The sequence below is a fragment of the Falco biarmicus genome, chromosome 3 (genome assembly GCF_023638135.1).
Source record: "Falco biarmicus isolate bFalBia1 chromosome 3, bFalBia1.pri, whole genome shotgun sequence".
Lineage (NCBI taxonomy): Eukaryota > Metazoa > Chordata > Aves > Falconiformes > Falconidae > Falco > Falco biarmicus.
Window position 1 is genome coordinate 70,445,598 of NC_079290.1, and position 12,589 is coordinate 70,458,186.

General features: G+C 38.9%; 1 protein-coding gene across 4 annotated transcripts in view; it reads left to right on the forward strand.

Annotated features, from left to right (window-relative positions):
* Positions 1-12,589, forward strand: part of CARMIL1 (capping protein regulator and myosin 1 linker 1) — a 238,815-nt gene that overhangs the window by 123,756 nt on the left and 102,470 nt on the right. For all 4 annotated transcript variants that reach the window (XM_056331333.1, XM_056331334.1, XM_056331336.1 and 1 more), the window contains 4 exons: positions 928-1,027; positions 1,113-1,167; positions 6,698-6,870; positions 9,199-9,267. In XM_056331333.1, coding sequence (XP_056187308.1) covers positions 928-1,027; positions 1,113-1,167; positions 6,698-6,870; positions 9,199-9,267 — 397 coding nt within the window. The remainder of the gene's footprint in view (positions 1-927; positions 1,028-1,112; positions 1,168-6,697; positions 6,871-9,198; positions 9,268-12,589) is intronic.

The following is a 12,589-nucleotide window of genomic DNA, read 5'->3' on the forward strand; positions in this document are numbered from 1 at the left end:
CAACTTCAGGTCAGGGAAGGCCTGTCTTTGGTAAAGTCTTGGACTACTCCTGCTTTGGAGGCTCTGTGCTTCGTAGCTGGGAATGCCAGCTGGCTTCTCATCTTGCAGACTCCAGTGTAGATGTATGAACTGGAAGAATTCACCTGCTGTTTGCCCCTCTAACAGCCAGATGCAAAAGTATTTCAGAAAGAGATTCTCAGTGTAGTTGAATGCCCAAGAAAGGTGGGATGGCTTAGCCAGGGGAAAGCTTTGGGAGCTACTCATAATTGGGACTCAGCCCAATTATGTAAACAGATTTATTACTATGAAAAAGTAAAGATATTTGACATATAAATTATCCTGTGGATCTGGATCCTAAGTCATTGTAATATTACTAGTGGACTCTTCAAACACACTAGTAGTTTGGGAGTACAATACTATAGCAAGCTACTTCTCTTACTCGGCAGTAGAATAAAATTTGGCTTCTTTTTTAGGTCATGTTATTCATAGCTTATTATGTTAGCCTTTTTGCACTTGAAGGCTTTGAGACCTTGTTGGTACACAGCCCTACTAAGACTAAATAGCAATTAGCCTGGTCTCAGAATTCTCAAAGGAACCTTAAACTCTGCCTGACAATGCAAGGAACTACTTGGGTGGTTGGACTATGGATAAGGGACCATGCCTCCGGTCTGTGTTTGAGAGGTGTCTTCAATGGCTAATGAGAATGGAGATTTAAAGAGTTCATTTTAGAGAAAGCATTTATTCTCATAGAAAAACAGGCAAAAAAAGAGAAAAAGATTTAAAAATAGAAGATTGGAAATTTTTGTAGAGCTCATGGAAATTATACCAGTATAGTTATTTGAATGAATATAGTGTTAATAATTGGACCCTGTCTGAGTCTTTTGTGAAAATGTGTTGTAATTCTTGATCTAATCTGATTCTTTACAGGCCTAGAATCTGACCTCTCAACCCTTGTAGTCTGGCTTAGTAAAAACCGATCGATAAGACACTTGGCCTTAGGCAAAAACTTTAACAACATGAAATCCAAGTAAGGCTTTTCGTTCTTTTAAATAACGAGACTGGATAAGGAGAAGCTGCTGATTTCACAGTCTTCCTAACTTTTCTTCCCTCAGAAATCTCACTCCAGTACTTGATAATTTAGTTCAGATGATTCAAGACGAGGATTCAGTGAGTATCCTTCTGCCTACTATCATCATGTGTATTTGTATCCTCACAACCTATTTCTGATTATTTTCTTCAATGTGTTAATTTGCTGCATAAGATTTGATTATGATCCTGCACAGACACATCCAACGTTTTGTTTTTGTTTTTTTTCAAATAGTAATTTGGATTATGTAGGAACACGTAGGTGAATGTTTCTTAGAATAGTCTTCGGATCCTTGCTTGTTGAAAAATTTTCTTTCTAAATAGTTGGATGTGCATAACCCAGTTGCTTTAGGTCTAAATTATACAGCTCTGTAGGCACATGTCTTCAAAACTTTTGTGTCCTGGTAGGAGGTTACAATGGTAGCGTTCTCTGAGTGGTGATACTCCTTCAATAACAGGATTTTTATTTGATGTTGTTTGGTTTTGTGTTTTTTGTTTTTTTTTTTAAAAACTAATAGAATGCACTATTTCCTGATAGCTGTTCTTGGGTATTAGCATTTATTTTTTTTTGCTTGGCAAAATGCGAAGTCACTGCAGTGATCTCCCAGAGCTCCTTTCTCCTTCAAAAGATGCAAATAAACTGTTCACTGTGCTGCTCTTTAGTTCTTCTAGTACATTAATCACAGCAGCCATTTCATAAAACCCTTTTAGAGTGCCTTGCCGGGATCTTTGCCCACTTTCCTAATTTCCACCCTCATGCCTGACTCGGAATGACTTGTGTGGTTGGATTTGTGTTCTTGCCTTACTTGGCATCCTAGTTCTGGTTAGAAGGGAAGATGTGCTGCTGCTCTCACGCTTGTCAACGTTTATTCATCTGTTCTTAGTCCTTTCTTTGTCCTTTATTTCCTGTGCAAGTAACACGCAAGCTCTGCTTTCCTCATTCTCCAGAAATAGCTGACTGTAGAGTTCAGTTGTCTAAACACCTGCTATTCCTCTTGTCTTTATTGTCTCACCTACAAGTTCATGGTCTCCGCGCTACCTGCTTGCTTTCTTCTCCCATCTGTGTCTGTACCTTGCAATTCAGAGGAGCGGTTTGTACCAGGGTTTTCGATGTCTGCTTTCATACAGGTTCATTAGACCCATATTCTGTGTTCATCTTTTCTTACCACTTAGCTGTGTTTGAAATGATTTGTTAAACTAGTCCTCTCTCCTCTCTGTGTACTCTTAATTGGGATTAGTGGTACTGTTTTTCCTTGATTCTTTGCCTACCTCCTACTTTATTTTTTAAAACATGGGATGTCAGTGCGACACAGTGAAGTGCTGCTTACAAGTACCAGAGCTGATTCTAATTGAGTTAGCGTCTGTAATGAAAGCTGTAAGTCCTTGTTTGCACAAGTCAGACGGAGGACCATGCTTAAGGGGTGTATTGGTAGATCTCTGAACTACTACTTGTACCAAACTAGTCTTTTCATTTTGTGGTGTGTGACCATCTCTTCTAGCTTGTCTCTAAAGGGAATGCTGTGGAACTGTCTTAGCCTTCTCTCATGTTCCTGTTGATACTATACAGAGGGCTATCATTTAATCAGATAAAACCTGCTTCCTCTCTTTGGACGTTTGTCTCTGTCCTGCCCTGTATCTCATGCTTAATCTTTCACAGCTATCTGGAAGACTGTTACGTGAAACCAGATTAATCACAAGTACTGTAATTTAGTGGGTTTTTTCCCTCAGTTTCCTTCATCCCTTTGCTCTTTTGTAGGTGAACGTTCCTTCGTACTCAGGCCATATCCTGAAACACCTCAACATGCTTTGTGACCTTTCAGTATCCAAACCATCATCTCAAACATTCTGTTGGGTTTTTCATATTTCTATTACTGTCCTGTTCATATTATCCGTTCTCAAGGATAAAAAAATCCACCTTTTGCCTTACTGTCTCTATTAGGTGTTACAACCATCTGTTTATCTTCCTTGGCTTCTGTTTTTGAAGCTTGCAGATCATAAGAAGAAGTAGCTGCTAAATTTTGGATGTATCGTCCTCACAGCTCTCCCTCCCTTCCATCATCAGCTTCAACTTCTTGCGCTCCATTTCTTTTCAGCCCATGGGTGATTTCAGCTATTGTTCCTCTTCTTGCCTTTTTTACAACTCGGTGGTCAGATGTGCTTCTGTAATTCTTACTCACCACATCTTTCCTGAGCTAACCTACACAACGTGCTCTGTAGTCTCATACTGTTTTCAAACAGTTTCACAATGAAATAATCCACCAGAAAGTTATTTTATTTGGGTACTTAAAATAACTGTGTCTCCTTCATGTCACGCAGTAACCTTTGGGATATAGCATATGATCCTGTTGGTGTTACCTTCTCTCCCCACATTTTTTTCTCTTGTTAATCCTCTTCAGTGAAGGGATCTGATTTCATTCTCATCAGGTGCTAAGATCACTCTGAAGCATCTCCTAGCGGAGGCCATAAGCTCTGTAGCGCTATGGGAAAAGCATGTGTTGCAGAGAGCTGCCTAGGATTGTCCTCACTGTACCTCGATGCTTAGAAAATTACTTTAAGTTTCTAGGTATTGAGATCTGGTTTGAATCTTAGGGTGGTCTTTGTTCTACCATTACTATGCTTTTATGGCCAGAGGACATTAAAAAATTAAGATGGAATTGGAGAGAGCAGGGTATGATGTTGCCCGGAGCATACTGCTTGATCAATATTGCCTGCAGGCTGGTACACTTTAGGAACTGTGTATTAGCTGCATGGAAAGCTTGAAAGAAGCTTTAATCTAAAATAGTCATATACCAAATGTTCCTCCATGTATTTTCATGTATTTATACACACTTTAAATAGAACCGTTGCTGTGTTAATGCGAGTCATGAGTAAAATTATTTAAGTGATCAGTAGCTTGGTTTTATGAATGTAAAAATAGAGCTAGACACAAGTATAATCCTACACAATTTAAAAGCGGTAGTAGTAACCTACACAGCAAGGTGTTTAATGTAAACAATAATGTAATATTTAGATTGATTTTTTGGGGGTTCTTTTTATTTCTTCTCTAAGTAGATGCTTTACTGTGCAGGCTATAATAATGTGTTCTCGCTGTGTCTTTTTTTGTTGTTGTTGCAAAAATTGATGTTACGCTGCAGGTACATTGTATTGTTACTCAGAGTGGTAGTCACTCCTGCATGGGTGCAGAGAATTACTACAGTGCTGAGTGTCTTTAGTTGTCAGGTTAGTGTTTGTTGCAGAACTGGCCTTTTGAGGGTTTTTAGCTTTATTTACTTCTTAAATTCTTTCCAGCAGGAGTATGACAAAATCAATGAATACACTCATAAATTTCTGATTCTGTTCTTTACTTTAAGAATTCCCTTCCTTAAAAAGACTGTGTTAAGGCATCTTCGCTGTATTGGCAAATTATTTATTTTCTGCAGCAGGGACACTGAAGTGCTTGTCAGACTTCTGTGTTCTCACTATCTAACTAAAACTGTTAAGTTGTTACAAGAAATAAGTGTTCGTAGGCTATGCAGAGTATTGCCCCTATTTGTCGAGGGATTGGATTTGGTGGGGTTTTTTGTTAGGTTTTTTTTTGTTAGTGTTTTTTAATGTAATGGTCAGATAACTTGATGAATATTTAGCAGCCTGTATGTTTAATCATACAGTTATATTCTGGTTGTAGTTTGCATTCAGGGCACCAGGTGAGTCCAGAGGTCTTTGCTCCTTGCTCACTAAGCAAATGATATAAGGCTAGCTCTGCAAGAAAACTAGCAGTTCATCCACTTTAAAGACACTGCTAATATAGCAGGTGCTGTACTGTGCTACATGCGTATTTTATATGTGGTAGTAATGATGCATAGATGTCAATCCATGCAGGAGTGTTTTCGATAATACACTCTTTTTTCCACAGTGTTGGAATATGAGAGGTGAGAAATCCTTTCCTGGGAGGGTGTTTGAGGTTTAGAAAAACTGCTGTGTGGGAGGGAGCACATCCAGCTAAGTTACCTGAATGCCCCTTTCCAAAGCGACACATGAGAAACAGAAGAAAGTTCACTTTGACAGGGTCATTGCCGATTTCTGTGCAAGTGCTGCATAGTGCTGCTTTTCTGTGAATCTGTTGCAGGAGGTGGTCTCAAACTTGTCCAAGAGCTCTTAAGTGCCATTCTAATGCGATGCTAATATTCTTTAGGGTACATAACATAATAAAATGGGGAAACATAGACAGATTAAGGGAATTAACACAGTAATTTAATAACTTGCATTTAAAATAAAACCAGCATGTGGCTTGTGTTACTGTTAGACTTTTTAATTATAAACCTGCTGTGCCTCCAAATTTTTATGCGTTTCCTCATTTATAAGTGTATTTCCTATTGTTACAAGCTTTTTGGTTATCACTGTAATCCAGTGGTATCATCTGGAGGCTAGAGTCCCATTGTATAGCAGGTACCATACAAGCATCTTGGACCCTGGAAGGTGTGCACAATTCAGCTGGTTTATTTATATTAATCTAAGCTTTAGGCATCTAATGTAGGTGCCATGGTTTGTCCTTATGAGATGTTGATTTTCCCTGACTGGCAATTTGGAGATTTTAGGCTCCTAAGATTCATCTTCCAATAGGCACCTAAGTGGGTATATAATGACAATACACTTCTATGTTATGAACTCACACTTAAGGGAAATTTTTTGTGGAGTTCTCTTACATCAGCAAAGACAAATTACAATTTTAGCAGCTGCAATACCTCTGCAAGGCATGGTGATGGATAGACTGTAATGAGCTCCTGCCATTGAGTGTTGGGACACTGAGAATGGAGGGAATACAGGCATTTTTAAAAGAGGTTTTCTTAAGGCTTAGAACATGACTTGCCCAAAGCCCATTAAAGTAGTTTCAATTTAACATAGTGTATTTAAAAGTTACGTAGTAAAGATATTGTAATCAGAGGTGTTCAGAACACCACTGTGAATAATGTCCATTGACTTATTTTAATAGGTACTCTTCTTAGTGTTTTTATTTTCAGAACTGCTACAGTTTTCTGTCTCTTTCCTCCCAAATGTCCAAGCCCTTAGTTGAAGGAACAGATATGTAAAATCACTCCTAAAGTTGAATTAACAATAATAATACAGTTTAAGGGGTTTTTGTTGTTGTTTATTTTAAAAATGTCTCAGATCCTAATTTGCCGTTGGATAAAGCTCTCTGAGGGAGAGGAGGGGAGTACTAAATAATTTTATTTCTTACTGACAGGGAAGCGTGCTGGTTAAGCAAAATCCACTCAACACTGGAGGTTGTTTTGCAAAGCTGGTTGTTGATGTCTTGCCTCTTTTCAGGTTCCTGTTGTATTTTTTATTTAATACAACGCAAGAAATTAGAGGCACTGTCACATCAAAATGTTGGGGTTTTTTTTCAGGGTGTTGCAGCTTAATTTGTGTGTGTGTATGTATTTGACACTAGTGCTGTAAGTTATTGACTCCCAATTTATCACGTGTTGTAGGATCTGCAGCAAACACAGAAATAAATCTTTAATGCTTACTGCTGTCTCCAAGAATCTGGCGAACTGTAACTTCTTTTGGTTGGTGTTTGAGGAATGAGTGCATTATCAGTTGCTGTTATCAGTGGCTTCTCTGTGCTCCACAGCCTCTGCAGTCGTTGTCCCTCGCAGATTCCAAGCTGAAGACTGAGGTCACCATCATTATTAATGCCTTAGGCAGCAATACTTCTCTTACAAAAGTGGATATTAGTGGAAATGCCATGGGAGATATGGGAGCAAAGATGCTGGCAAAAGCCCTACAGATAAACACTAAGCTCAGGTAAGGGAAATGTGTTTGCAGTAAAAGAAAGAATGGCTTAATAATACTGAAGTTGTTGGCTTATTCTCAAGCTGTTTCTCTTCAGAGCCGTTATAGGTACAGCCACTTCATAGTATCTCCATTTGGAAAGATTCTCATCCTTTCTTAAAAAAAACCCAAACAAACAAATAAGAGAAGCAAATGGTCTCTGCAAAAAAGGTTTCCATAACTGAAACTGCAGAAAATTACATTTTTCTAAATTTAAACAGAAAGACCTCTTGATGAAACAAGAACACTCTAAATTTTCTGGAATCATAGAAAAAAATAATACCTTGTTATAGAGTTCTGGATGTTATCAAATCCAATGTCCTTCTCAAAGCAGGTTCAACTTTAGAGCTATACTAGGTTGCTCAGGGCCTTGTCCAGGCAGGTTTTGAAGACCTCTAAGTGCAGGGATTCTACAGTGTCTCTGGGAATCCTGATCCAGTGCTTAGCAACTCTCTTCTGTTCTGCTCTCTCTCTTCTACTGAAGGCCTTCCCAGCAGAGAAAATTCTGATACTTGTTTGGGAAATTAAAGCAAATTATTCTGTGTCTTCTGGAGTATAGTTTGTAGGAGAGCTAAGAACACATGGAATTCAGAATGGGTAGCAGCATGGACAATCCCTCCTTCCCCTCTCCCCTGCCTACAGTGCTGATGGACCTTGGCTTCTTTTCTCCGCAAATCCATCTGCCCAACAACTTCATGGCTTTTTGTCATGTCTGGTGTTGATGGCTTGAAAGCATCACTTTTTTTTTTCTGTATAGCATGTGATTAGCAAACAGTAAAACCTTCAATCAGCATGAATCTGGATGGGGACACCTCTAAATATGTCACCATCATTAGGAAAGCTAATCCTGACTCCTCCTCTTGTCAGACTGTGCAGATGAACCTTCCTCAGTGTACTGTCTGTGTGAAGAGACCGCTTTGTCCTTGATCTCCAAGCATTTGTTCCCTGGGGGATGAAAAATTCCCCAGAGCAGTCCTGGATATTTTGTTCAGAAGCAGTGGTCCTGGTCTTTGCTTTTCTATGCCCAAACAGAAGATTGAAAATGTCAAGAAAACACTGGAGAGGTGGCTTAGGGTTTTTGAATGTATTAAAATGAAATGACCACAGTACCTGAAGAAATAAAGCCTTGACGGCTTTTAAGATGGCAGACTGTAATGTTTCACAGTACACTGAGTGTCACAGTTGACATAATGTAACCACAGTCCGCGGTGTGATTGCAAACAGAATAAGGCAATGGTAACTTGTTCTGCTTAAAATGTTAAAAAATCACATCCAGGTGGAAATACAAACATGCTTTCCAATGATAAAAATATCCCAAGATTTGACCCTAAGCATATCTGATCTTTGCAGAGCAAGTGTAGAATCTCTTTTCCTCTCTTCCTTACCCCCCATTCCATCTAACAAAAAGAAGGGATAATTCTGCAACAGCAGAAGGATGTCAATACTTGTGAAACCCTGCCAACTTTTTCTTTTAAACACCAGAAATCTGTGTTTGTTTTTGACTTTTTTTTAAGAACAGCTACAACTAGTGCTCTTGCACAAACAAGATTTATCCGCTTGACTGCCTCTTCTGACTATTAATGAGATCTTTGAACTTGTTCATAAATTGCCAGGCAGTCTCCTTTGAGTGGTCTAAATTAGGGGAGGAGGGGTAAGGCTTGATCACTCTTATTGCTGTTGTGTATTCAAAAGAGCTATAATTTATGCACCTAACCTAATGGCTTATATCAGCAGCTAGTTATGTTGCATGTGGAATCACAGGCACTGTGTGATGAGGTAATACAGAATTAAATATACAGTAGCTTCCAAATTTTGGCCACCTATCAGCATTAATTTTTTTAATACCCTTTTCTATAACTGTGGCTATATAGCCTATGTAGAACAGAGTTTGATCATTTACTGCAGTTTTCTTAGTTTTCAGTGTGGACTCACAAAGCAGACCTTTGAACTTACTTTTGATGCTATTCCTGGAAAAAGCTGGAATTTTATCTCCAAATATTTCTAATAACTGTATTTCAGAAAAGCTATGTTCTTACATTAATGATGGAAAATGTAGTACAGAGTCCCCTTTAAAGAAAAGGAAACTGAATTTTGTAGTACCTTTGTCCCTAACTTCTGTCATTTCAAGGCTTTAGCATGTAACTGAAGACAGGTTTTTTAAATGTTGCCTTCCACTATACAGTTTTGGACATACAGCACTGTGTTAATTTCATAGGCAATGTTTCAATATAGATTTATTTTGTGGTTCTTGTTTAACTTTTTTTTTTTTTTTTGCCTTTCTCTTCCCCTCCCACTTCTCAGAACTGTAATATGGGACAAGAATAACATCACTGCCCAGGGCTTCCAGGACATAGCTGTGGCACTGGAAAAGTAAGTTCTCAAGCAACTGAATGACTGATGAAGAGGCCAAAGACTTAGATCCTGAATGATTTGAGCAGCTGCAGTTCTCACCACAGTCAGAACGATCTGAAGACGCTGAGTGCTCTCAATTTTAAACACCAGGGTGCTTAATCTAAAGGAAAATTTATGACTTCACATCCTTCAAAAGGATGGGAAAAGGCTCTGTGGCTCTTTCATCCATACTGTACTATCAGCATTGAGGCTGTTGAGTTATGCTATTAGAATTAAAATACTGAATTTGGGAATATTTTCCCTTTTTATTCATTCTCTTGTGTTGATAGCATGCAGAAATTCTATTCTAGTCAGTGAATGAAGCTGTATATAATAACAGAAAATTACTGAAGCATGCCTTTGTGGTCTGACTTTTTTTTTCTTTCCCCCAGCAAACTGAAACTAATAGTGATGATTTACAGAACCATGATTATTCATTGTAATCGCTATGGCCTGGGTCATTTTGCTTCCCTGAGCTTACAGTTGTAGCCCTTACCAGTGATAGATGCTAAATTACTTTCATCTCTCTCCATCTCCATCTCTTTTTTTTTTTTTATATGTTATTATTACTTTTCTTAAGAGGAAAAAATTACAGATTTAAATTAAGCAGCAGTTGCGGTTGTTTCATGTCATTAAATGCCTTGGATGGGAACAAAGGCTGTCTGTAGAAGGTGAAGGTAACATACAATTGGTAGTTTCTAGACAAGAAATGTCTTGCAAAACTGTAACTACTTAGGGGAGCATCTTAACCCTTGGAGGGGTCATGGGGCTAGAGCTTATAAAGTTATTTGTTTTATGGAACTGTTGTAGTTTATATACTTGGTTTCAAAATTGCACTGATGGGGGAAATTATATAAATGATGTGTAATTAAGCAAATCATCTTCGAGTGATTCCATTGATAGTAGTGAATAATAATTTGCAAAGGTTATTTCTCAACTTACAGACATTTCTCTTTTAGAAAGCAATAGCTTGTACATTTATGAGAGTCTGGTAGAAAAGAAAATAAATTTATTTTCTGGTTAGTATCACTGGTGAAGCCACACCTCAAATACTGCATTCAGTTCTGGGCCCCTCACTGCAGGAGGGACATTGGGGTGCTGGAGCGTGTCCAGAGAAGGGCAGCGAAGCTGGTGAAGGGTCTGGAGCACAAGTCTGATGAGGAGCGGCTGGGGGAACTGGGGTTGTTCAGCCTGGAGAAAGGGCAGCTCAGGGGGGACCTTATTGCTCTCTACAGCTGCCTGAAAGGAGGGTGTAGCAACATGGGGCTCAATCCCTTCTCCCGGATAACAAGTGATAGGACAAGAAGAAATGGCCTCAAGTTGCACCAGGGGAGGTTTAGAATGGATATTAGGAAAAATTTCTTTGCTGAAAGGGTGGTCTGGCATTGGAAGAGGCTGCCCAGGATTGAGTAACCATCCCTGGAGGCATTTACAGGACGTGTAGATTTGGTGCTTAGGGGTATGGTTTAGTGGTGGACTTGGCAGTGTTTGGGTAACAGTTGGACTCGGATCATCTCAAAGGTCTTTTCCAACTTAAATGATTCTATGATCCTGTAACTTTTCTGTTCTGAAGTGCTCGGATAAGTAATTAGAAAGGAGGGGAAAATCCGAAGGCAAAACCAAATAATCTAAGGAGAAAAAAAAAAAAATTGCTACAGATAATTGTGTGACAGTGCACTTTGAGGTGACATCTCATTTGTTTAGCTTCAATACTGAGGTAATTTTATGTCTCTTCTAACATTTTAAAATTGTGAAACCCATTGATAATATCACAACCTAAGCCACAAGCAACGAGAGTTTAAACTTGCAGGAGGGGGACTGTCAATACTGGCTGAAAACAATTAGCCTTTAAGCAGTCCATCTCAAAGACATACTGAGAACATCCTCCACCCTATGTTTCCTAAAAATATGTGAAACCATCGATATTGTGTAGGAAAGAATCGTTGCTCATACTGAAGATGCTTGTGGGTATGTGTGTTGTGCATTTTGCTTGGAATTTGTTCTTGGGAAAAATAATCATACTAAACCACAAAAAAGGAGAAAGCTAGGCTTTCATAGTATGATGAGGAGGCTGAGGAGAACTGGGAGGGGTAGTAATAGACTTAAAACCAGACTGAAGTAATCTGAAGACTGTTTGGGTTTTTTTTTTCCCCTCCTCCCAGCTTTTCTTCATCTGTTCATAGTTGTGTGAAAACGTTGTTTCTACAAGGGAATTCCAGGAGCATGGCTGTTGACAGAGTTGCCCCAGGGGTGTCCCAGCCAGCTGATGCGAGATGCTAAGAGGATCTTCTGTAGAGTCTGGGACAGGTGTCAGTTCAGGAGAGCATTTGAGAAAAGGCATCCTATTCAGCCTTGCCATTAAACAGGCACTTGTATCTCTGTAATTTTAATATGAAAATAAGCATGTTCTTGTGTGCTTTATAGCCTAGAGCCCACTCTGTCGTAGAACTGTATGTTATTGCCCCATATTAATTTCTAAAATACATTTTTTGCTGTATGGACTGACTGAAGAAATGTTTCAAGTTCTAAAATCTCATGGGAAATGCTGGAATTTGTTAGAGGGCTATGAATTCTTCCCTTAGCAGTGACATGAAATTCACATGCCTAAGCGCGCAAAACAGATGATATTATTCCCATTTTTGTAAAAACAGACAATAAAATCCTCACTCTACAGCAAAGACAAAGAGTGTGTCATGAATGGAGCAGAAGTTATTACAAGGGAAATAACATGTGATGAAATGTAGGACGGTTGTCACACATGCTGTATGTTAAGGGAGAGAAAGGTTTTTGAGACATCCTTTCCAGTGTCTGAGCGCCTCTCTGAAATTAAGCATCCTTTAAATACAGGTATTTTGCTGAGAGTATTAATGTGTTGTAAAATTACTGGATTACTGAGTTGGTAGTGTACAGTGTTACATGAGACAAGTGGAGTGTTAATAAAAGGAATGGAGGAATATTTTAGACTTCAAAGGAAGCAGAGAAAAATGAAGTGTGAAGATAAATATTGCTCCTACAATCAAAGTTGAAAAGCGAGCTTTAAGTTACCCCCCCAACCCCTCCCCAAGAGCCGGTTAATTTTTAGATTAAAATGAAGTAGCATTCTGATACAATGATGTCTGTCTGGAAGGAAACCAAGTACAGAGCTTTCCTTAGGGCAGTGGTCTTCTGAAGTTCTGCCTCTTGTGACTGTATGTCCATGAAATCTCCTTGCCTTTCATTTTCCTCCACTACCTATGTGTGGGTGAGGGAAGGTGCACTAAGCCTTTGACTAAATTGAATTTAGCATATAATTACTAGCATG